General features: G+C 37.5%; 1 protein-coding gene across 3 annotated transcripts in view; it reads right to left on the reverse strand.

Moving 5' to 3' along the window:
* Window positions 1–267: 267 nt before the first annotated feature.
* The window catches only part of MOS7 (nuclear pore complex protein-like protein), a 31,462-nt gene continuing 6,462 nt past the window's right edge, over window positions 268–25,267 (reverse strand). For all 3 annotated transcript variants that reach the window (XM_010264543.3, XM_010264545.3, XM_088899317.1), the window contains 7 exons: window positions 24,610–24,732; window positions 14,146–14,290; window positions 9,562–9,623; window positions 9,220–9,436; window positions 2,411–3,334; window positions 926–1,175; window positions 268–825 (listed from right to left, as the gene is read on the reverse strand). In XM_010264543.3, coding sequence (XP_010262845.1) covers window positions 551–825; window positions 926–1,175; window positions 2,411–3,334; window positions 9,220–9,436; window positions 9,562–9,623; window positions 14,146–14,290; window positions 24,610–24,732 — 1,996 coding nt within the window. In that variant the 3' untranslated portion in view covers window positions 268–550. The remainder of the gene's footprint in view (window positions 826–925; window positions 1,176–2,410; window positions 3,335–9,219; window positions 9,437–9,561; window positions 9,624–14,145; window positions 14,291–24,609; window positions 24,733–25,267) is intronic.

A 25,267-nucleotide genomic window follows, 5' to 3' on the forward strand; every position in this document is an offset into this window, starting at 1 on the left:
AGTAAAAGCATATTGGACAGTATAGATAGCTTTTTTTTATTTTTTTTTTCAAATCCGGTTCAGAGGGGCCGGTTTTAGATCCATCCACCCCTGAATCGGTCAAAACCCTGATACACCCTCTGTTGAGGCGTATCGGGAAGCCCCCAATACGATACGTCTATATTTTGAACCTTGCCCTCCGGTTCTTGTAGCCAAGGTTTTTTTTTTTTTAAAAAAAAAAGAGCACCCTTCGCTTAGTAAGGGAATAAACAGTTCAAGATACGCATATAATACAAAGAGGCGGTGGTACATCCCTTTGGTGCTCGCTGCTAATAATGAGAAGAAACAGTTCAAGATACACTACTGGGCTGTCTGCTAATATGTATGGTTTGGTTTATTGAAGGCCCTACAACAACGGAATTCATTATCACACTTTTCAACTGTAACTAATAGTAAAGAAATGATTTACAATATTGGCATTTGCAGCAACTCACAAATCTTGCCAGTCATGCCCGCCTCCCTTTAACAGACTCAAATAGACTTTGCAACCCAGGCAGTTCAAAAAAGTTAGCTATGGCTGCAGATGCATATCATATCTCTTGCCACTCTCTTGACTCCTCAATGCAGATTCAACAAGCTTGACCTTTTTTGAATTGTCAGTATTGACGAGTGAAAGCTTCTCAACCAATGATCTTAGGTGGGAGACCTGGGAATCAGGCACATGGGCCTTCCTCGTAGGCATTATTGATGCACTGCCTTGAGGAGATTGAGCATACCTCTTCAACCTTGTATTTAGAGCTTTAATAGAAGAACGCAAAGCTTCCAGCTCCAGATCTTGAAGGTTTTCTGCAGCAGCAATAGACATAAAATGAAATATCAATTTATGAAAATTCATCTTTAGTGAAGCAACAGAAATGGATTGCATCAGATAAAATAACTCAAGTACCTAGTTCTGTCTTGAACTGGCGTTCTGCTCTAGATAATGATTTCTTATGGGGCCCAGGCAAGTTTCTCAAGCGCAATAAACGCTCTTCCAGAAATCTATGCACCTGAACTGCATGATTTACCCGATCATCCAACTTTGGCTGTTTCTCCTCAACATTCATAAGCCTCTGCTGTGCTTCATGTAAACGAGAATGCTGATCATCTATAATTCTCTTCAGCTGAGCGCTGTGATGTTTGAGTTCAAAGAAGACCTAAAAATGTTAAGAAGAGAGCTTCAGAAAACAAGACATCCACTCCAAAAGCGGTGCAGCTTAGGCAGCACATGGTCAAGTTTTCTCATGTGGGTTTGCCGGGCCGGGGGGGTTAAGGCTGCATATATGAGAAAATGAGCAAAAGGCTCACTCAACACCAAAGAAGGCCTCTCCTATGCATCATTTTTATTTGAGAAACAGTCATTTGTAAATTTATAAAAAACAAGGACTACTCCAAACAAGGTCCAGACTGTCCCCAAGTAACCAACACCCAAGTACTCAGGGAGATCAACCAGGGAAATCCACAAATAATACTCAAGACCGGAGATGGCAGACAACTGAGAGTTCAGATCTGTTCTCTGTTGGTCTTTTTACAAGAAGTTAATAGAGCAGTGGGATGCAGACATACGAGAGAAGTGGATAAGAAATGCCGGTGTTCCTTCCAAGTATCTTATGGACTGTGATTTTGGACAGAGTTCTTAACAATTAATCACCTACTGTCTAAGAGTATGGTGCTGGATAATAAGAGTTGCTTGAGTGAGGACTAAAGAACCTATGCATCACTACAATCTATTATAGAGCATTTGGGCTCACTTCTTGCAGTTGTTTGGAGTTTAATTGGGGGCTCCAAAGGATATATCTACCCTTACCTCTTTCTGTCCCTTCAAAGGTTTTAGCAGGAGTTGTATCATACTTTGGAAGTGTATTCAATCGGCCCTTTGTTGGTCAATTTGGTCTGAACACAATAGCAGAATTTTTATGATAAAGATGGTTACAAAAAAAGCTATGATAGAGAAGGTGAAGATGATTCTTATCCTTTGGGCTAGCATTAACAAGGAGTTTGAAGGTTTCCAAAGTCATCACTTCAGTAACCAGTGACAGAATTATCATGGAGAAGGAATTAGTTCAGTTTTGGTAAATATATAGTACTTGAAATTATTGCTTTTTGATCAGGATCATCAGTTGTATCAGCAATCCTTCATGACAGCATCTCTTCCTCCATTATAATATGAAGTTGCATCTTTTTACCATTCAAAATAAGAAAAAAACACCTAAGCATCTTGTATTGACTTGATATCAGAATCAGTAGTTCAGTACCATTAAGACTAGACACCTTATTTGAAGATAATCATATCACAATGATAAGGGTTAATTAGATGAAATTGGCTTTCTCATCAGAAGTGAACCATTAGGATAACAAAGAATATTTGACATGAATTGAGTCATTTATTTACCTTGTGTGCATACTCCACATAATTTTCATGGAAGAGTTTGAAGTATCTATGAAGCGTTGATCGGCCTTCAATCGAATCAGCAGTCATGGAGCGCAGGTTAGGTGAAGCCTGAGGAACAAAATCCACCTTAGGGATGCTAAGGAGCTCTTTGCTTATAATATCAGGAGTGTCTACTTCTGGAATCTCTTCTGAACCAATCTGTTTCTTGCCCACATCAACATGAAGGGGAAGCAACACATTCCAACTCTTCATTTCTAGCACAATACATTCTTGAGATAAGGTGACTGCAACAATCCATGAATACCCAAATGAATCTGCCAGTGCTACAAAACCCCAAAGAGGAGATGGAGAGGAGCTTTCCTCCAGACAAGTATTAAGAACAGGATGCACAGAAGGAACCCCCATGGATTCATCCTTCCCATTTATCTGACTAGTAAATGGGAGAAAATGGAGCACTATTGAGTCTATTCCACCACCATGGACACAATATATTCTCTCTGGGATAAGGGGATCAGCAAACAATGAAAGAAGAGATCCATAATCTACCTTCCTAGGTAAAGCCAAATCCACAACAGCCAGTCTCAATAGAGGGGGTGGATGTCCTAACCAAACTGTGTGATCTAGTGGCTGGTCGAACTTCACAATAGAAAACTCCTCTGGGTTTGATTCACAAATCATGGCAAGTCCAATGATATGATCATGAGAATCAACAGAAATTCGAGGCCGATTATCAAGATTCCAGACTGGTTGGATTTCATCAGCTAGGGCATCTATCTGCAACTGTCCACTGCTCCAGGCAGTTACCAAAACTGAATCCTTGCTGATTGAATTATAAAGAAAACCCACTGCATGACCTTCACATACTGCACCTCGAACTCCAGAATCTTCCTCTTCCTCACCATGGCATACTTTACGGAGAGGCCCCTGAAAGAAAAAGATTTCTTAGTCCCCTTATAACAGTAAACAAAAAAGTTACTGACATCAGTGTGAGATTAGCATGCAGAAAAAAACCTTTAGCAACAAGAAAAACTGATGTGCATTGGATCAAAACAAAAGAAAGAAAAGGTAAATTCTTGTCAGCAACATGAGGAAAAACTGATACACAGAGGACATTTGCTGAACATTTCCAGACAAGGCAGTTTCCAACATAAAACACAAACCGTTTCTCTTTCTGTGCCAGTAGATGGAAAATGAATATATTGAACTAGTATTGGTGTTAATTGTGGGAATCTAATGGTGAAATTGCTTATCATCTTATTTCCTTCCCCTTTTCTTTCTGTATCTGGGATTAGTTTTTTTCTCTCTTTGGATGCAGGTGGAACACCCCAAATAGTTTGGATAGGTTGTTTGATCCTTCTACTTTCAGATTGCCAAAAAGGAGGGGGAGAGTATTATGGAGATGCATGAGGGCAGCAGTGATTTGGACAATTTCGGAGGAAAGAAATATAAGAATCTTTGATGAGAAGAAAAGAAGCAAGTAAGCTTTTATACAAGGGATTATGGTAAAGGTGGCACATTGGGTTAACGCTTTGAGTTTGTTCTCAGACTTACCTTTGATGATGTAATCAGAAAGTGAGGGATAATTGCAGCTTCATCCTCTTCAAAGAAGAAAATTTTAAGGTCATGGAATCCACTTGAGAATGGCTTCATTAAATTAAACTTTGATGAAAGTAGCTAAGGTAATCCAGGTTCCTCTGTTATAGGAGGGGTGATAAGAAACAAAAGTGGAATAATCTTGATAATATATTCAGGCCCTCTTGGCACTGGGGATTCCACAATAGCTGAAATGAGTGCAGTGGTGTTTGGGATGCAAAAAGTATCAGATATAGGGGTGAGAGAGTTAATAGTTGAAGGAAACTCAAAAGTAGTCATAAGCTGGTTGAAACAAAATGAAAAGGCTCCATGGAACTTCAGAAATGAAACCAAAAAGTTTAGAAGACAGTCAAGGAACATGCAATTGTTATTCTATTGGATCCCAAGGTCGTCTAATATCTAGCAGATCAGTTAGCAAAGCAAGGTGTCAACAGGACACAAGAGAAGATTTTAATTGAAAATTCTAAGTATTTTAGTTTGTTAAGTTGTAATGGGGGGGGGGGGTAGCCAAGGCTACCCAAGAGAAGATTTTGTTTCTTTCTCTCTCTTCTCAATTAATAAAATCTTTTATTAAAACACAATTATAGTAGAGAGGAAGAAGGGAATTTCCCTTCTCATGGGTGGCAACCATTGATTGTTGATGAAAAAGATCAGATCATTTAAATTAATTATTCCTCTTATTATTAGCTATCATGCAATGAGTATAAATTGATTTTTTTATGCAGAAGGGCCTAATTAAGTATTTTAATGCAATACCTGATTACGACTATTGTGGTGATGGGGGATTACAGTAAGAGTAAATGACTACTTTTGTGGTCTTTAGTCTTACTTTATTAGTAATTATTTTAACTATCATCACAGTAAAGCTTCATTCTATGTTTATTTAGTGAGCAAGTCATGGTCAGAGCTCAGGCTGGGCTTTTGCCAAACTTTGAATGGACCTGGCCTGAAACCCAGCCTGTGAACAGGTCTAGACTAGGCCCAAAACCAGACCTGTTCATAGCCAGGCTTTGCCTCTTTATAAACAAAAGGTGACTAGGCCCGAGCCCAAGCCTGGCCCTATATAAATCCCAAAGCCCGACCTGAACAGAAATTTTATAATATATGAATTATATTTTATTAATAATATATTATACAATATTCTATATATTATAATATATAGAATATTGCATAATGCTTTTTTGCTACTAATAATATTATTAATATATTATATTTTTTGTTATATATAGTATTATCAAGCCAGCTCGGGCTTGGGCCAGGTTTATTTGAGAAAGCCCAACCCCACAGGCTTAAAAATTTGTCCAAGTCCAATATAGAACAGGCTGGCCAGCACGTCGGGTTGCCCAGCCTATGAACAGGTCTAGTCCCAATGGATATGGCACTGAACAGAATGAAATGGTGAAACTGGATTCATGTAGCCCACCCATATAGTTGAGATAAAGCTTAATGATGATGATGATGGTGATGAGCGTGTGTGTGTGTGTGTGCAGGTGTATTGTAACTGTAATTTATGTACCTATAGTGTGCCTATGAACAGTCACTATTCAATGGGGATGCTACCAGTTGCACTTCTCAAATCAAGTATCTAAGTGCCCAGTGCCCAACTTGAGAGTCTCCTTCCACAATTACTCATTCAAAGCCCAAAGAAAACCAAGTTTTAGACCTTGAAGAAGAAGAGACAAGGTTTCTTCTTGTATTGCATTTCCGACACTGATTGCTCCTGAACAGATTGGGAACAATTTGCCATCATCCCTCTAAATTCACCTCCCCCCAACTGGCCTGGGTTACTCAAAGAACATCCATCAAAATTAAGCTTGATGGAACCACTCTTGGGTGCTTCCTATTCTTCTGCTACCCATAGTTTTCAAGGCACCAAGGTGAGGCTAGGCAACAGGGGGGCACCTTGTCGCCTAGTCGCCTAGGCGGTGGATTTTTTATGTAGAAAACATAAGAACCTAGGGTAGTTCCCTAGGTACCATAACCATATTTCCTTAATAATTATTCATAATTTTCATAAGAAAAGTATAGAGTTCATGTTAAAGTATAGAAAACCAACATATTCACGAGAAGAAAAAGAAGGAAAAGAAAATTCAAAAAATATAAGGGCTGAACCCTTACTTTTGTTATACGAAAAGAAGAAAAGAAAATGTGTTGATTGGACAAAATTTTAAGTTCTTCCTTACTTATTGGTTCAGGTTTTAAAATCTTTGGGGGTTCAATACAGCATTTAGCAATGTTTATTGATTAAACCTTAACAAATAAGAAAATAATAAAAAGAAATCAGTATATAAAGACAAAAAATGAATATTTTAGTTTAATAGTGCCTATTTATAACTATAATGTCAAAAAATAAAGAATAAAAAAGTATTTTATAATACATAGTACAAAACTGTTTGGCGATTAGGCAAGGCGAGCCTCAAAGGGCGTCGCCTTGACAACTATGCTGTTACCTACCGTAAGGGATGTCAATGGATCAGGTTTGGCAAAAAATTACTCTAACCCAGGCCTGTCCTGAGTTGTCCCATAAATAGTATACCTAGACTCAATCACTGCTATATTTGCAAATGTTTAAATGCTACTACGTCAACAGGTCACCCCCAACCCAAAACCTGGTCAAGCCTGACCAGGCCCTATAATAATGGGTTTACCACTAAACCCTACCTACTGACATCCCTACTGTCTTATATGACTAACCACAGCTTGCCATTCTCCTATAGTTGCATCTGTGGCTACCCATTTTGTGGGTGTTTCCTTTGAAAGTAGGGGCCATTGAATGTACCACAGGAATTAATCCAAACCTGATTTAATGGTATATTGGTATATGAAGATAAGGCAGGGATTATTTGATTGAATTTGCACATTATGAATTGAATTGTAGCTTGCTACTATATTCTTCCTTCACCTGCTGCATTACTTGCTTTTTGTTTTTCTCATTGACTTTGTTTGGTGGTGAACCTCTAGTTGCATCATTTTTTATCAGTATTCAGTTCATTTCAGTCAGTTCAAAAAGAAATAATTACAGCGGATTTCTGTTACAAATGTATTCAAACCCCAAAAATCTGCCTAAAAATTTCCCTATACACCCCTTGTTTAGCAAAGAAATCAGCCATCCCATTTGCCATTTTCTTTAACATGTTTGTATATCCACAAACCTGGGCTTCTGCCATTCATCCAAGAGATTACCAATTTTGAGTCACCCTCAATCTTCACATGCTGAAATCCAAATTGCTTTGCTATCTTCATTCCTTGGTGTAAGTTTAAACTTCAGCTCTTGCAGAGTCCCCTACTCCAATTGGCCCAGAGAACAATGCCACCACTTTTCCCATCGCATCCCTGAACACACCTCCAGTTCCTGATAATCCTGGATTTCCCAAAGCGCTCCCATCCAAGTTCAATTTTATTTTATTAATTGGAGGAAGCTTCCAATTAATAAATGATTTAAGCACTAATTATTTAACAGTAGATATGGATTTAAATAGAATGGATTGGCGAAACAAAATTCATATGGCGAACTGGAGAAGGCTTCCAGTCCATTATTATTTTGTCTTTCATAAAGGCAGAGCTTGCTACTTCATTCCAGGCTCTTAGGAATATCACCTACTGTCACCACTTGGAATGCTTCCAAATTTTTTACCTAGTGAGCAATTTTTATCTTTATGACCTCTATAATATCTTTTAAACTCCTACACCTTTCCTTGAAGATTCTTTCATTTCTTTCTTCCCTATTTGTCCAAATAGTTGCTGCCCTGGCTGACTTCCATAATAGTCTTCCCCTCTTTTTTGTTTGTCTGAAAAAGTTTGGGCTAAATAGTGTGGTAATATCTTGTGGAGAGCCAACCTGCATCCAACGGAAAGCTTCCCAATAGAAGGATTATACCTTAGGAGGTATCTATCGGTTTGCTCCAAATCTCTTTTGCCGGAAAGGTTCCCCTTTGAAACTGAAAGGACTAGGGTATCAGAAAAGGATGTGCAGGAAAAAAAAAGGCCACAAGGAGAAGGTTTTAAATTCTATTGTCATCCATCCTAAATGTAATTCTAGATGTTATTAAACCTCAAACTCAAACTCAACTAAGCTTAGCCTTAATCCCAGCCATTTGAGGTTGGCACGTAAATCTTGTCGCACCATTGTGCTCTATCAAGAATCATGTTTTCTATAAACTATAATAAATACAACAAATACCAGTGTTTAGAGAATCGGGATCAGACCCATGAACACCGGCTAGTTCGGTCATACACTCATACCCCAAAAACCGGAGGTGATAAAAAAGCAGCAAAAACTGGCAAACCAATTGATCCAACTGAAGAACTGGTGGACTGGTCCTGGTTTCACAAAACCAGCCAATTTGTTATCATTTTATTTTACCTAATATGCAAACTTCTGGAGGTTTTTGAGATCAATTGTTCAATTAGGGTGACATTTTTTTATTTTGGGTTTTTTTTACGATCTAGGCATTCCAAGGAACCAAAGGCACCTTGCCCCCTCTATTTTTCCAAAAAGTGCATTTTTTGCCTGAACTCCTAATTTTTTATATTAAAAATGCTAAACTACAACAAAAACTGCATTTTGTATACATGTATATGATTAATATTATTATGTACATATCATATAATTATGCATGTTACATATAATAATTACATATATGATGATGTCACGGTTTGACTGGGCTCACCTAGCCGGTTGAACCGATGAACCATGACCTAGAGGGGAAAATAGTTCTACCTTTGGTCCAGTTGTCTAAACATTGATAAATACTGAAATGGGAGTCATTCAGTTCAATCTATTTGATTGGTCTAACCCCATGGTAAGCCAACAATTTGGCCTAAAGAGTATCTAGTAATATTAAAGAAAAATCCATCTTAGAAGTTGAATTCTCACGAAGCCAATAATTACATTGCTTTTGTGATTGGCATTAAATTAATTCAGTCAATATCCAAACTATGACAACAGAGGTTACAGCCACATCATCATAGGAATAAGACAAGAGCTAATTATATCCCTTAAGCAATGATAAAGTACCCTAGCCAGCTCCTCGGCAAACAGTTTAACATGATCATCCATTAATACTGTAAATTAATGAATAACGTAGGAAAAAAATTTAGCATTTCATCTAACATAGCTCATAGCAGCTAAAGATAGATGCATAAACTAACATAGGACCAAATTCCCACATGTGTAACCATAGAAGTTCTACTGCACTATTCAAGGAGAAAAGCACCTGCAATGTAAGGGATGCATCAAAAGGTGCATATGGATGAGCTTTGAGTGCTGGAAAATTACATCCTTCCATTTCTTGGTGAGATAATTCAGGAAATGTGGTTTCCAACCATGCAATAGCCAGACTAGAATTACTAACAGCTCTTGAGTTAGATGATTTCAGCCCAAATGCTTGAGCATCATTATATATTTCTCCAATAGCTTCCCATCTGTAGATACTGACAGAATAAAAGACTCAACTTCAGTTGGCATTTAATAAAAAAAAAACATATACAAAACGGGTCTAAAGTATCCTTTAGGATGATCAGCATAGTAGCAAATGATTCAAGTGATGCTGGAATACCTCCCAAAAGGAACAACTGGGCAAAGAATGTAGATAGAACCATCAGAAAATAAAATAAATACCTGCATAATGGCACATAAAGAATTCATCATTAATATATGGTATGGCAATCTAAGCATATTTCCATTATAACACCTACCATATAATTAATGAACAGATGATTAGTAAAGTAAGATGTCATAACAAATGTTAGTAGAAATTGAGAACACCATATTAATTTTCATGCAACCAAGTCCAGACCTGGTAGCATTTATCTTGCAACAGAATCAACAGATCCACAGTGCATCAGATTTGTCATTTCATGTGTCTTTTGGTGATTTGGATGTTCAATTAGTTAGCTATGTGAGAAAGGTAGTCTCAAGAGGCTGAGGAACAATGTCACATCAGTCCTCATGGATGGTAGATACAAATAGGTGGCATTGGATCTTGAAGAGAATTAAGGGATAAGGTTTTTCTTCATTGTTGAACGGTTGAATATTTTACTCATGCAAATCAAGAAATTGAAATGGTAGGCAAATGGGTGTCACATTGATGGAAATGCTCTTCAATGTCACAAGTGAGAGACAGTAAGTTCCCCACTTTGTTTCTTCCCTAGAGCAGCAAAGATGTTTTTTTTGAAAGATGGATATTTGTAATAAAGGGAGGGGAAAGGACCCTCCAAAAAAACTATACAAAAAGAAAGACTGCTATTGAAACCAACCGGGAAGCATACCTTTACATCAAAAGCTGCCTGGGATTTACATCAGAATAAATATAATACTATACCACTGATTAGAAAGAGAGAGAGAGAGAGAGAGAGAAATTATAATTATAAAATTCCTTGTAAGCTCAAGCCCAAAAGACCAGCTGATGCTCAATCTTGCCTTTCAAATGTTCTAATGATACACTTGCTGATCAAAAACAAAAAATGACACATTTGCATGTTGTATCTCTGAAAATTCTGCTGTTTCTGTCTTGCCACAGACACCAACTGATGGCAAAGGGACAAATCTTCCTTAGAATAGCTCCTCTACTGAAGCCTCTCATCAGCCCTGCTGCCAGAAGGGGCTGCAGGTCCAACAAACCAATCAAGGCTGACCATCCATAAACTGTCCAATATATTGTACAGGCTACCCGGAATTGTTTTTACCTTTTTTCAGTAAAACAAAATTTCTGTTAATAAAGACAAGAAAAGAGAAATACAATGATAAGAAGAAAGAAATAGAGCTCAGAAAACAGGCTGAACCCTATTCTTATACCCTAACATCAATAAAGCAGTCCCATTACATATATTTTAACTAGTCCCTAAGGAATTGAGGCTCCTAAATATATCTTTATTCTATCTACTCTAGATCTAGCAAAACTATCATCCAATTCATTAGTAATCTCCTGATATAGATGAATGAGATGATCACCCTAGATGAAAGGTCTCTAGCTTGTCTTATAAAATAACACATCTGCCAGAGACCCTCCTCACCATTCATCCAACTAATAACAGTCTCTAAATCTCCATCTGCTTCCAATCTTGAGAAATCTGAAGAATACATTTGTCTCAACCCTTGCAATAAAGGTACAATTTCTGCACTAATAGCAATCACATCACCAGATGGATCTGAGTAGACACAAAGAATCTTTCCATTAGAGCCTCTAATCGCACCAATAATCCCGAATTCCCTGGACTTCCCAAAGAACAGTCATCAACTTCATAGCTCCTTGGAAGGGACAAATTCTGTACATGAATCTGCCATCTACTAGAAGATCCTGCAGTGGCTTGCAACCCTCGTAACATCATCAACTAAAAAATCGGTAAACTCATCCTTAGTAAGAGTCCAATAGGCCACTCTGAAATTTATGATATTTGTCAATGTCTCTGGATAACGCTTCTTGTCTTCGAAAACTCTAGCATTCCTCTCCTCCCAAATTGACCATAGAATAGCAGATCCAGTACACCTCCACATGATCTTCCCTCTTTTGATTGTTGGAGAGGAGAAAGTAGAGAAAATGTTCACAAAGTCAGCTGCAACCTGCCACTAGGGGTGATCATTTCTAGACCAGCCCACAATGTTTAAGCTTGGCCTAAGTTTTGTGTCTAGGCCGGGGCCAACCTGGAGCACATAATGTGTATATTATATATCACATCATTTATTATATGCATATATTGTATATCATATATATACTAAATATAATATATTCAATTTTCTAGTCCTGGCCAAAGGTGCTAAGCCTGGCCTGTGATCACCCCTACATGCCACTAAAAACCAAATAGAGAGAAAAAAATGCTCCAAAATCTTAAAAAGAGCAAGAGACACAGAGGTGATAAATAGACTCTCAGAACTGCAAAGAAAATATATATAGGGAGACAAGCAACAGAGAGCAGATATTAAATCTCAGTGATCTAGATTCTGAAATTGTTGTACAATGAAGCTCAGAATTGGTGTACCTCAATACAGACTCTCTCCCACACCCACTCTAGCCAGCTACCTAAATGTGCATTTGTGGACCTTGCCACTTAATTAAACTGTAGAGACAGTGAGGGTTAAAGTTGTAATTTTACTAGTTCTTGTACACATTCTTTTATTCTTTTGTTGTGTTAGTGTAATTTTACTTCTTGTAACATAAGGACAGAATTGTCCTTTTATTTCTTTTTAATACAAATACCTTTCTCTTGGTGTGGTCGATTCACTGGACACACCACAAATCTGTTTGTCTTCTCTTGTTTGAACTGCACTGACATGATATCAGAGAAGAAAAATCAACACAGGGCCTATCAGACTTCGGTTAAGGGATCAGATGCCACATCATCATCTACTGCTCTGATAAAGGGAGATGCTTCTAGTGTTATGACTGGAGAGAAGATTTGGAAACTCATGTCATCAACAATTTCCTCTGCTTTTTCTGCTTTTGGCATGTCTGGTGGGTTTACCAATTGTTGTTCATCTGCTAGTCATCTTTGTATCAGCATATCGTAGATTCTGGCACCTCCAATTATATGATTGGGGCCACTTGTGGTCAGTCTTCTTACCCCTTCACATCTAATAAGCATATAATTACAGCCGACAATGAGAAACTTGGTATAGTTAGCTGTAATGATCTACTCTTACTCTTCCCCCTTCTTATTGCCTTAAACTTTGTTTGTTCCCAAACTTACCACTAATATAATATCTATTGGTTAACTTGTTGAGCATGGTCATACTGTCACTTTCTCACAAGATGGATGTTTGATACAGAACCAGCACATTAGGAGGTGAAGGGAAGGGACGTAGATTGGGACAACTATTTGCACTGGGATTTCAGAATAAGCCAACTTCTCTTGCTACTAGTTCTTATTGCTTATTTTCTACTACTGCTAGTATCCGGTTTTTGTCTTGTAATAAAGATTGGAACCTATGACATCATTGTTTAGGCCATCTTTTTGCAAAAAAACTTGATTCACTTTTTTCATCTAGATGTTTGCCTTCATCTACTTTAATTCAAAGGGGAAGGGGCGTAGACTGGAATGACTATTTGCAAGTGTAAAAGAAACAGGGTCACCACACAGTTTAATGATATTATTTGTACCCTTCATTCATACTTAGGGGAAGAGTATATTGATGGGGAATGTCAAACCTATTTGTAGTGACATGGTATGCAACCCCAGAGATCTTGCTCTAGCACTCCTCAACAAAATGTAGTTGTTGAACTCGAAAATGGCCATATTTTGAGTGTTGTTAGGACCATTCTTGTGGATCCCCATGCTCCAACAACTTTTTTGGTGGAGGTAACCAACACTGTTGTGTATCTCATCAATCTTCTTCCATCATCTGTTCTTGGTAATTTGTCCTGCTACCACATCAGTCTCTTTTCAAATCTCCTCTTAACTTTTTCTATGCTACATGTGTTTAGATGAAGCTGTTTTGGGCATCTTCCTCCTTATGACCATACTAAGTTATTTGCTTAGTCTGCTTCATGTGCTTGGTTATAGCCCAGATTATAAAGGATTTCTCAGAATGTGATCTTTCTTGAAAACATCTCCTTTTTTCAACAACTTGAAATCTCTTTCAATTACTGCTCTTTTGAAGTACATCAAGCATATCACTTGAAGGCTTTACTAGTCCCTAATGGGACCTGAGAATGCTTCCAAGTGAATAACCCATAGATTATTATGTTCCCCCAACCCCTGAATTGTGTTCTTATGTAAGGGAAATTATTCATTCAATGTAAGAAGGGTATTATTTTATAAATAGTATTTCATTCCTAAATTGTTTTCTTTACTCCTTTCATATGCAACTTTACATTCAAAGGGTTCTTAAAACTTCACTCTTCAAGCTATTCTACTGATTACAGCAACTCTAATCAACTGTTTTCATCACCAGGTCTGAGGTTTTTTTATCAAATAACTGCAAATTTCATTAAATAAGAAAAACCAAGTCAGAGATTTTGACAGATTAATTTTTCTTTCTTATTTCTGCAATCTCTAATTACAATGCTTTTACTTCTTAACCAGGTTTCTGCATGTTTAATAAACATAGTTAAACACCAACAAATAATGGTAAAGAGATTGCTTAAATACTTCAACCAAATAATAAACAATAGTTGATATTCCAATATCGTGATAACTGAACTCACACTAAACCTGTCCCATAAATGTTCACCACCAAACGAAAATGCGACAGGGCAGGTTGATGCAGCACTGCAGCATTTTCCTGGTTGCACTGGCTGTAAATAGTATTCCTGCTCTGGTTGCTCAAGACCAGAAGATAAATCAAAAAGCCTACAAATAAAGTGGCATCATTCAATTTTCAATCAAGATTACATTTTGTACCATCATCATGTAATTTTTAAAGATCTAAAGGAAATGAAGCCATTATATATCAATGATAAGAGTAAGGTACACTGCATGCATAAGAAAACAATCAAAGTGACATGAAAGTAAACTATGGAACTAAGCATGACAAAACATTGATATAAAAACATTTTCACAGCAAAGTACTGTAAGAAGATAGTATACAGCACAATTTGCATTATTGCAAATATAATTATGAGCCAAGTGACAATCAAATGTCACACCACTACCTAAGCACTGCTGAAATGAACAAGGGGGAAATAACTAGTTGTTTTCTAACATTCACACCATCACCAGTCCCCTCTATCTGTTTCATATCTGGCTGCAAGTAAACTCCTCCACCAACTATCTTTTTCTCTTGCAAATCTCCAAATCCATTTCCCCATTAAAGCTCTGTTAAAAGTTATCAGACTTCTCACCCCCAAACCACCTTTTTTCTCTTGGAGTACAAACCTATTTCCAACTGACCAGATGGATTTTCTTTTTCTCCTCCCAACCTTTCCATAGGAAATCCCTCTGAAGCCTTTCCAATTTATGCACTACTACCTAAGCACTGCTAATGTTGTTCACTCATTCATTGCAAGAAAATATCTTCTTAAAAGGCAATGAAAGTTATAAAATCATTATTTTTTATGTGAGAAATAAGAATTTCAGACCCTAACATAGACTTGTTCGGGCTTGCCTCGAGGGGCATGGTACAAAGGCAACTCATAGAATCGAGAATGCAATATGTTTTACATCACAATAGCTACTTGAAACAATGCAATTAAGTGAAAAAAGAGATTGTGGGTTTTACATGCTTGAAAATGCTTTATGTATTTGCTTTTATTTTTAAATTTTCATTTGAATACACTTTACATGTTATGTTTATGCATTTTAATTTTAGATAATAGGTTTTTAAAACATTTATTTTAAATTTTAAGTTTATATTTTTTATTAACATTATGTTTATTATTCTTTTAAATTTTTGGCATTTTTTGAATTTTCTGACGTTTTTTAATTTTTTAGCTTTTTTTTGTAATTTTGCGCCTTGCTTAAAAAGGTGTGCGCCTCACCTTATGCCTTGTGATTCAGGCACAAATTGGCCCTTGCGCTTTTAAAACACTGAGTGAGAACCAACAAGTAGATCAGACACCCTCCACATCTACTGGAGCTTCTAGGAAGGAAATGGTGAGTGTCCCACATGAAGAGTATGAGAAATTTCTTCAAACATCCTCTCAACAGAACACAGCTACTCTTGCACATTCAGGTTTGGCTTGCTTGGCATCCAAACCCTCGCACTGAATTATTGACTCTGGAGCCTCTGATCATATGGTTGGGACTCCAAGTGTGTTTTCTTCACTTTCTCAGTCTTCTACATCCCAAACAGCTACCCTTGCTAATGGTTCTACCTCTCTCATTTATAGTGATTTAAAAGGCGCGCCTCAGGTGCGCCTAGGCGCACAAGCGAGGTGCATTTTAGGGTAGGCGCCTCGCCCAGGTCCTAGGTGCAGCCCATTCAAAAGGTGCATGCCTAATGAGCCTCGTGCCTTAGCCCAGGCATGCGCCTTTTGAAAAATTTGCCGCTTTTCCCATTTTCCTCATGCCACGTCCCTTGAGGCCAGCCCAAACAAGTCCATGTTAGGGTCTTAAATTCTTAGATTTCACGCAAAAAATAATAACTTTATAGTTTTAATTGCTTTGAAGAAGATATTTTATTAGGATGAATGAATGAACAACATTATCAAATAGGAGATTCTTGAGGGGCGTGGCACAAAGGCGGCTCGTAGAATTAGGAATGTAATATGTCACATTAGCTACTTGATACAATTGAGAAAAAAAAGAGTTTGTGGGTTTTATATGCTTGAAAATATTTTATATGTTTGATTTCATTTTTAAATTCTCATTTGAATATGCTTTACATATTATATTTATGTATTTTATTTTAGATAATAGGTTTTTAAAACATTTATTTTAAAACTTAAGTTAATATTTTTATTAATATTAAGTTTTATAATTTTTTTATTTTTTTTTTTGAATTTTTTGCATTTTTTGCATTTCTTTTGAATTTTTATCTTTTTTTTTTTAAATTGTGCGCCTTGCCTCAAAAAGGCACCCGCCTCGCCTTGTGCCCTAGGCACAAAATGGCCCCTGTGCCTTGCGCTTTTAAAACACTGCTCATTTGTGGTGTTGGTGATGTTGATCTTACCTCCTTACCTTTATCCTTTGTCTTATATGTACCCAAGTTCCCTTTTAATCTTAAGTCTATTAATAGATTAACCGAGTCAATAATTTGTTCTATAACCTTTTATCCCTCTTCTTGTGTGTTTCAGGATCTCAAGACGTGGATGAAGATAGGTGGACGGCATGAGGCAGGTGGATTGTATTACCTTGATGGTGGTGGTCCGAAAGTAGCTCTTCAATCCTCTCTAGTGGCACTACAGACTTGGTCATCCGTCGGTCAAGGCCCTGAAGTTACTAATCTCGTCTTTAAGCCATCTTCCATCATTGGATTGTGAGTCGTGCCAGCTTGGGAAACACCATAGAGTCTCTTTTAGTCCTAGAGTTGATAATCGTGATTTGAATCATTTCTCTTTAGTTCATTCAAATGTTTGGCGTCCAAATAAAGTAGTTTCGTACAATGGTTACAAGTATTTTGTAATTTTTGTTAATGATTATTCAAGTACTTTGTAATTCACCAAACTTCTTGTTCTTATACCCCACAACAGAATGGCGTGGCTGAACGGAAGAATCGACACTTACTTGAAAATGCTTGGTCTATTATGCTTGATATGAATGTTCCAAAGTGTTTTTGGAGTGATGTTGTCCTTACGTCATGGTTTCTCATCAATCAGATGCCCATGTCTATCCTTGGAATCAATCTCCTTTCCTAGTCTTGTTCCCTGCTCTTTCTCCATTTCCTCTTACTCCCAAAGTCTTTGGTCGTGTTTGTTTTGTTCAGAATTTAGAGCCTAGACTGGACAAGTTAGATGCACGTGCTACAAAATGCATCTTTCTTGGCTACTCTAGAACCCAAAAAGGGTATAAGTGTTATAACCGTAGCTCTTATTGGTCATTTGTGTGTTCTAATGTCACTTTCTTTGAGTTTGTTCCATTCTTCTCGAGTGTTGATGTTCCTCCTCCTGCCCCTATGTTTCCACTTCCAATTCCAGTTAAGGACCCTTTTCCTACTATTCCTATTCTATCTCAGTCGTCGTCTTCTCCAATGCAGGTTAATACTGAAAGGCCACCAATCACACAAGTGTGTACTCACAGAAGATCACCAGCCCCTCCTCCAGTTCAACCTTCGTCGACGGATCTTGCAATTGCACCTCCTCCTTCTAACCTTGATCTTCCTATTGCATTACGGAAAGGTAAACATAGTTGTACATCTCATCCTATTTCTCATTATGTTTATGTTGCTCACCTTTCTGCTTCCCATCGACAGTTTATATCCTTGCTATCATTTGTTTCCACTCCTAAGACTGTCCAAGAAGCCATCACTTCGCCAGGGTGGCGGCAAGCAATGGAAGAGGAATCACCTGCACTGGCACACAATCACACGTGGGAACTTACCGCTCTTCCTCCTGGTAAGCTTGTTGTTGGATGCAAGTGGGTCTACACATTGAAATATCTTCCAGATGGTAGTGTGGAACAGTTGAAAGCCAGGTTAGTGGCCAAAGGCTATTCTCAGTTATATGGTGTTGACTATACAGAGACATTTTCTCATGTAGCTAAAATTGGTTCAGTTCAGGTGTTGATTTCTTTAGTAGCAATGTATGATTGGCCCCTCTTTCAACTTGACATCAAAAATGCCTTCTTACATGGTGATCTTGTTGAGGAAGTATATATGGAGCAACCACTAGGGTTTGTTGCCCAGGGGGAGGATGGTAAAGTTTGCAGACTTAAGAAGGTGATTTATGGACTAAAACAATCTCCATGTGCGTGGTTTTGCAGATTCAATGAAGTAGTGAAGGACTTTGGCATGAGACAGTGCCAGGTAGACCATTCTATGTTCAGCCATGAATTAGAAGCTAGGAAAATCTTGTTAGTGGTGTATGTGGATGATATTGTCATAACTAGTAGTGACAGCAATGGGATTGACATGTTGAAAAACTTTCTACAAGACTACTTCCACACAAAAGATCTGGGTAAGATGAAATATTTTTTGGCGATAGAAGTTGCAAGGTCAAGGCATGACATTAACTTGTGTCAAAGAAAGTATGTCCTTCATTTACTTGAAGAAACAAGGTTGTTGGGTGCCAAACCAGCTGAAACACCAATGGAACCAAATGTCAAGTTGAGTATTGATGTAGGTGAAAAGTTTGATGATCCTAGAAGGTACAAGAGGTTGGTGGGTAAATTGAACTACCTGACTATTACTCAGCTAGATATACCATTTGTTGTAAGCATGGTAAGTCAGTTTATGCAACATCCCAGAGTTCCACATTGGGAAGTGGTCCTAAGAATTGTTAGGTACTTGAAAGGAGCTCCAGGTCGTGGGCTGTTATACAAGAGTGGAGGAACTCTTGAGAATAGAGGGTACACAAATGCTGACTGGGCCAGACCTATGTTTGACAGGAGATCCACTACAGGGTATTGTACCTTCCTTGGTGGCAATCTAGTAACTTGGAAGAGCAAGAAACAAACAGCGGCGGCAAGAAGCAATGTTGAGGCCGAGTACAGGGCCATGACTCATACTACATGTGAACCAGTGTGGCTGAAAAATCTTTTGCAAGAAATGGGGTTCTCAATTGACAGACCTATGAGGTTGTACTACGATAATCAAGTTGTTGTCCACATTTCTTCTAATCCAGTCTTTCACGAGAGAACAAAGCATATCGAAGTTGACTACCACTTTGTAAGAGAAAAGGTGATCAGTGGAGTGATAAGTACAGTTCATGTGAGTTCAGGAAACCAGTGGACAAATCAGTTTACAAAAGGGCTGAGTCGGGAAAGAATGGATTACATATGTGACAAGCTGGGACTATATGATATATATTCTCTAGCTTGAGGGGGAGTTTGAAAATCGATAGTACAAGGGTAGTCTTTTGTCTATCTGATTAGGGTTGACTTGTCTATCATGCCTGGGTTTAAGTTGTGTGCCTCATACTTAATGAGGAACAAATCTGTCTTCTGTAATCTAATACAAAGAGTATAAATATAAAGTGGGTCAGCTGAGAGAGTGTGACTTTTCTTCTTCTTAGACCAAACACTTTCTCGGTTTCTCCTTCTCTTCTCTTCTTTCTCTTCTTCTTCTTTTCTTCTTACTTAAATCAAACCTAGAACTGAGCTAGGGTTAATCGAAAAATTCACACTACCTCCCAAAGACAGATATAAGTGCACTTAGCTCCTTGGGAGCTAAGTGCAAGTACTTCTGCTAGTGCTTCTAAATCCTCTATCCTTCCAACCAGAATTACTCTGCTCTTTGTCCAATTTACTCTCAAACCCGACACAACTTCAAACCAACTCAGTACCACTAAAACAGCTTCATGCTCTTTGCCCAATGTGCCACTCTCAAAGTTATCATTTCTACCAAGGCTTCCATGCTTCTTTCCTTTTCTTCAAATATTCTTGCATTTCTTTCCTCCCAAACAGTCCAAAGTAGTGCTTTGCCTCTTCTCTTTTGAACTGGTAGAATAACATGGTATCAAAGCAGGTTGATTCTACCAGCTATTGATTCAGTTTGATTTTTTGGATGTTAAACAACTGTTTGGGAAGTTTTTTGACAATCATCAAGCCATGTTTAAAGTCTGTTTGAAGGTTACTTTGATCAACCGAAAATGTTAAGAGTTTTCCTGGAAAATACACCCAGCATGTTAGTGTTTTCTTTTTATTTATTCAAATCAGCTGATCTGATCAGCCTAAGATTCTGGAATTAGTGCGCCATGGCCACCTTTCATTGTTCATTTGATCTGATCTGAAGTTTGGTTCGTTTTTAGAGGGGTTCTGATCCTAACTTGTGAACAACAGTCCTGGAACATTTCTCTTATGGACTGTCATCAATCTAAACCTGCCATTGTTAGATTCTGCTGAGTAATTCCATTATGTTTAGTGGAGTGTTACTGCGGTATTGTGTTTGGACTGTTTATGATCAAGGTTGGCTGGTTAATCACTGGTTCCTCTTATTTTTAGCATCAATTCCAGCAGCACTATTCCTTTTTTGGACTATGGTTATTATCTAGAATGGCTGATAAGGTTGATATCATTCCCGTGAAGTTTGATAGAACTAACTACAGCATGTGGAAGCCCCATTTGATTTCGTTGTTGAAGGAAAAGTTTTGGAAGGATTTTTTTAATCGAAAAGATACTAAACCGGATAAAACCGATACCAAGGCCTATTCACAATGGATGTTGGATAATGGGAAAATAGTTTCTTAAATACTTAGTTCAATAGTATCTCATATTGCAACACTCATGAGAAAGAATGCGAACTACCTATGATATGTATGCATACTTGAAGAAAGTTACCATCAATCCAATATGTCAAGACAATATCAGATTGAATCTAAGATTTTTGCTTATTGCTAGGGAGTTAGGGGAAGGTTCAAGAATACTATGTCGGTTTTCTTAAATTGTGGGCAGAATATGAACTTGTTCATATAGATCCTTCAGACTCTACAGAATGTGTAAAGTATCTTCAGCAACACTTTCAGAAGAGAAATGTGAACCAGTTTCTTATGAGACTTAGACCAAAATATGAGATAATCAGGTCTAATATTTTGAGTAGATAAACTCTTCCATATTAGGATTAAGTGATGGGTGAACTATTGAGGGAGGATACTAGACTCCTAACTGCTGCACATATTGATGGAAAATTAATTGATTCTAGGGCTAACACTGCTTTTATTGTTCAAGGAAGTAAGAAGTCGAGTGCTAAGGACTTCTCTAAAACATAGTATTATGAGTGCAAGGGGCTTGGTCACATCATTCTAGATTGTCCAGTTAGACCATCTAAGGGTTCTCAAAAGAAGAACCAACCACGTGCATATTAGGTGACTGAGGGACAAACCATTGGCATTTCCTCTACCAAGGGTGATTCCTCTGTTAAGGGACTTTCTACATCTATAAATGAAGAAAAAATTCGACAACCAGTATCCTTTGTTATTTCCTTTGCCTTTTCTGGTATCGGCTTATCTAGTGAGCTTTTTGGTTATTATTCCTCTCAGTCCCATGTTTGAATCATTGATTCCAGGGCAACTAATCATATGGCAGGAGCTTACCCTGAACCCCCAAATAATTTTTTTTGAAACCCACCATAGACATAATATTACTGCCAATGGTGAAAAATTAGATATCATTGGTAGTAATGATTTGTCACTTAAGCTTTCATCCACTGCCTCCTTTCTCCATTTCTCTTTTCTTTAATACAAATAAAATTTCCTTCTCACTCCTTTCTTCATAATAAGTTGTAGTCAATCAGATGAAATTCTGATTGTAGACAGCCTTACTCCTTGGAATTTTGCACACAAAAAGGGAACCGTAGTCAATCAAATTGAACATTTGATTGTAGATGATTTTCATCCCTCCGCTCTTCATTTTCATTTGAAGGGAACCATAATCAGCCTTTGAGATTTAGACTGTAGATGGTTTACTCCCTAACTTTGTCTTGAAAGAGGGACCATAATCAACCAAGTAAAGGCACCTGGTTGTAGATGGTTCATTCCCCCTTACTCTTCATTTTCATTTGAAGGGAACCATAATCAGTCTTCGAGAATTAGACTGTAGATGGTTTAATCCCTAACTTTGTCTTGAAAGAGGGACCATAATCAACCAAGTAGAGGCACCTGGTTGTAAATGGTTTATTTCCTTCTTTTTCCTTTCTCAAAAGCAATAACAAAAGGGAGAGAAAGAAGGATACATAGCAGAAGACATAAATAGGAAGTATTCACAGAGAGGGCTTTCCTTTTCTCTACCTGTATTAGTGAGATTTTTCCTTCCCTGCCTTCCCTTGAGCACTTCTCTTTTCTTTTCTCCTTATCTTTGCTTTTCTTAAGAATCTCTTGTGAAATTTTTCTCCGAAGAGTCTCTCTGTCTTTTTTTCTAGCTTCTCCCTAAGGAGCTTAAATAGGGAGTGGGGTGGTTATGTAACTACCCCCTCCTCCTAGGTGAAGGACTCCTGTCCCTCCCACTTAAAGAGAGGAAACTCCCCACTTAAAGAGAGAGGACTCCCCACTTAAGAGGGGGAACTCCCATACGGGATACTTTTTTATAATTTTAATGATTTGGCTAGTAGACTAGCTAGCCCACTTATTACAAATTATGTGAATAAAAAAAAAAAATGACTTCAACAATGGGGGATAGTTTCAGTACTTGCTTTCCAAAGAAAACATATACAAGGAGAAAGGCACCTAAAAGGCCTTCTTTTATGCAACATACCACAGGTATTGATCTTGCCCAGAACCACTTCCCAACAGAAAGCTTGAATCCTAGGAGGACAGGTATACTCCAAATTTCTTTCACAAGGAAGTTCATCATCAAGTTATTTGATTGGACTAGAGAGTTGAAGAAAGATGCACAAGAAAACTGATCTGTGGAGAGGCAGGCCAAATTCTATTATCAACAACTTGGCTGTCAAAAAAAAAAAGTCAAGTTTGGCCAAAAGGATAATTAGGGAGTTGCATTCAATATACCTAAGACCTCTTCTAAACCCAAAATGCCAATTCAAATCAAACATGGAAATAGACCAGAATTTAGATACAGGTTCCTTTTTTGTAGGTTGACAGAGAATACAATTCAGTAAATTGTTCTTTTGAGAGTGGAATTACTAATTTTCATACAGTTATATTGCTATGCCCTATCATGCCCATAATTCCTATCAACCCTTTGTTTTTCCAACATATCAGCAAGTTCATTTGCTGATTTATAAACCCATCATGCATCTACTAATCTGTCTCTCATCAACATTCTGATCTCTTTAGTTGTATTCATGTGCATCTAGGGTACCAACTTGTGATTTGTCAACCACTGTACCACCCACCCTTGGAGTCTCCTATGATGAAGTTTTGGAAATTACAGCTTCTACCCACCCTAAGGCCTTAACACAAACATATTTATCTCTGACTCTATGGAACTTCCTCTACCAATGGGACCTAAATATGATGTCACAATGTTGCCCCGTGAATCTCTGAAAGCTCCCCCAACCCCCACAGGTCCTGTGGGTTACCTCTGCTGCAGCCAAAGCTGTCTTGGGGTGACCAAGGTACAGAGAGCTGAGACTGAAAGTTTGGGTGAATAGATGCTGCTACTATTCTCCAATTCGAACAATGTCAAATTCTTTACCCAATGAGCTACCCTTACTATAATCAGTTCAATAATGAATTCAAAAGATCTTGCTTCATTGTCAAAATTCCTTGCATGTCTTTCCTCCCAAATTGTCAAAAGAATGGCTGCTCTCATGCACCTCCACATAATTCTTGCTCTTCTTGTGTGAAGACTGACAAAGATGGGTTGGAAAAGACCACTCATGATAGGAGGTATCCACCTAATACCAAATACCTCAAGGAACCACTCCCAAATTCTCACTACAGAAGTACAGGAGATTAGCAAATGTATACACCATTCCCATGAGCCAAACAAAGGAAGCAAGCATGAGGAGATAAACACCAACATGGTCTCTTCTTCTGAACATTCTGTTACCTCTATGAAACATTTGTAACATGTCAGTATGGGTATGAACACAAAAAAAATATATGGATACCCTCACTCACCCCCTTTCTCCTGGAAAGTTTCAACAAACCATCTCACAGCAATCTTAAATTTATAAGATCAGGGTAGCTGCAAGCACAGGGGTAAGGTATAAAGTGAAACTAACTTCCAACAAATCAACCAACTGTTGAGATCAATCTAGACTATAAAAACTAATGAACACATCAACAAGAATTTCTTTATCCCCAACTGAAAATGTTATTTTCAACAACTTCTGTCCCTCTCAAGTTTATTAGGTACAGAAAAGAAAGAGATGAAAATGCTCTCTGCACCATTTTCAGTACCTTCAGTAATATCTAAATAACAATGGAGACAAAAATAACGAGTTCTATAAAGTAACAGATAATTTAAAATATAATATTTGGTTTAACAAGAAAAAACTTTGGTGATTTAACTTTTAAGTACATGATAGCAATCGTAGAATGGTTCTCCTGAAAATATATAAAAATAAATAAATTCAAGTTTTAGCTAACCTTAATAATTCTATCCAGAACTTCCCAACCATGAACACCATAAAATATACACTTATAAGAAAAGAAAAAAAAAATTATAAACCATACCTGAAAACTGAATCAGAAGAAAGAACTCCCAAATGGGTATCACTATATGGATGCCATGAAACTTGTGATGCACGTATGAAGTTGTTGTTATCAAAATAGATCTTGGAACCAATTGAAATAGTCCTGTAAATAGGTCAACATGACAAAGAACAATACAAAATCATGAATTTGATCAGTCAACTACTGCTTTTACTTATCAGAAAAATGTATCAGAACTAAAAGCTGTATATGTAAACAATAAATTTGGCATCAATATAATCTAAGTAACAGAAAAGAATCCACTGTCATATTACCAATCAAAGAAACTGTACATATACGTAGAATAAGAAAATTGTTAATAAAAGCATAACTTTATACTCTCCCAACAGTGAAAACAATGAACAAAATCTCCCAAACCCTAAACTCCATCAATCATTCAAAAATACATCTCCTGATATTCTTGTACTCCAAAACATACTCCCTCCCACTGATAAAGTATCAAATTTTCAATGTAGTTGTACATCTCTGTACAGGCCTTCAAGTGACCTAACTAAAAAAAGGTAATAATACTTTCATTTGGATTGCTTTTGTTTTTCTTTTTCCTATATTTGTGATGCAAAAAGGTTATTTTCTTTAAGTTTTTCTTTTCTTTTTTTTTGGCTCAGAAAAGCATTGCAAT

Source organism: Nelumbo nucifera, chromosome 2, assembly GCF_055504915.1.
Source record: "Nelumbo nucifera cultivar China Antique chromosome 2, China Antique-T2T, whole genome shotgun sequence".
In the NCBI taxonomy this organism is placed as follows: Eukaryota; Viridiplantae; Streptophyta; class Magnoliopsida; order Proteales; family Nelumbonaceae; genus Nelumbo; species Nelumbo nucifera.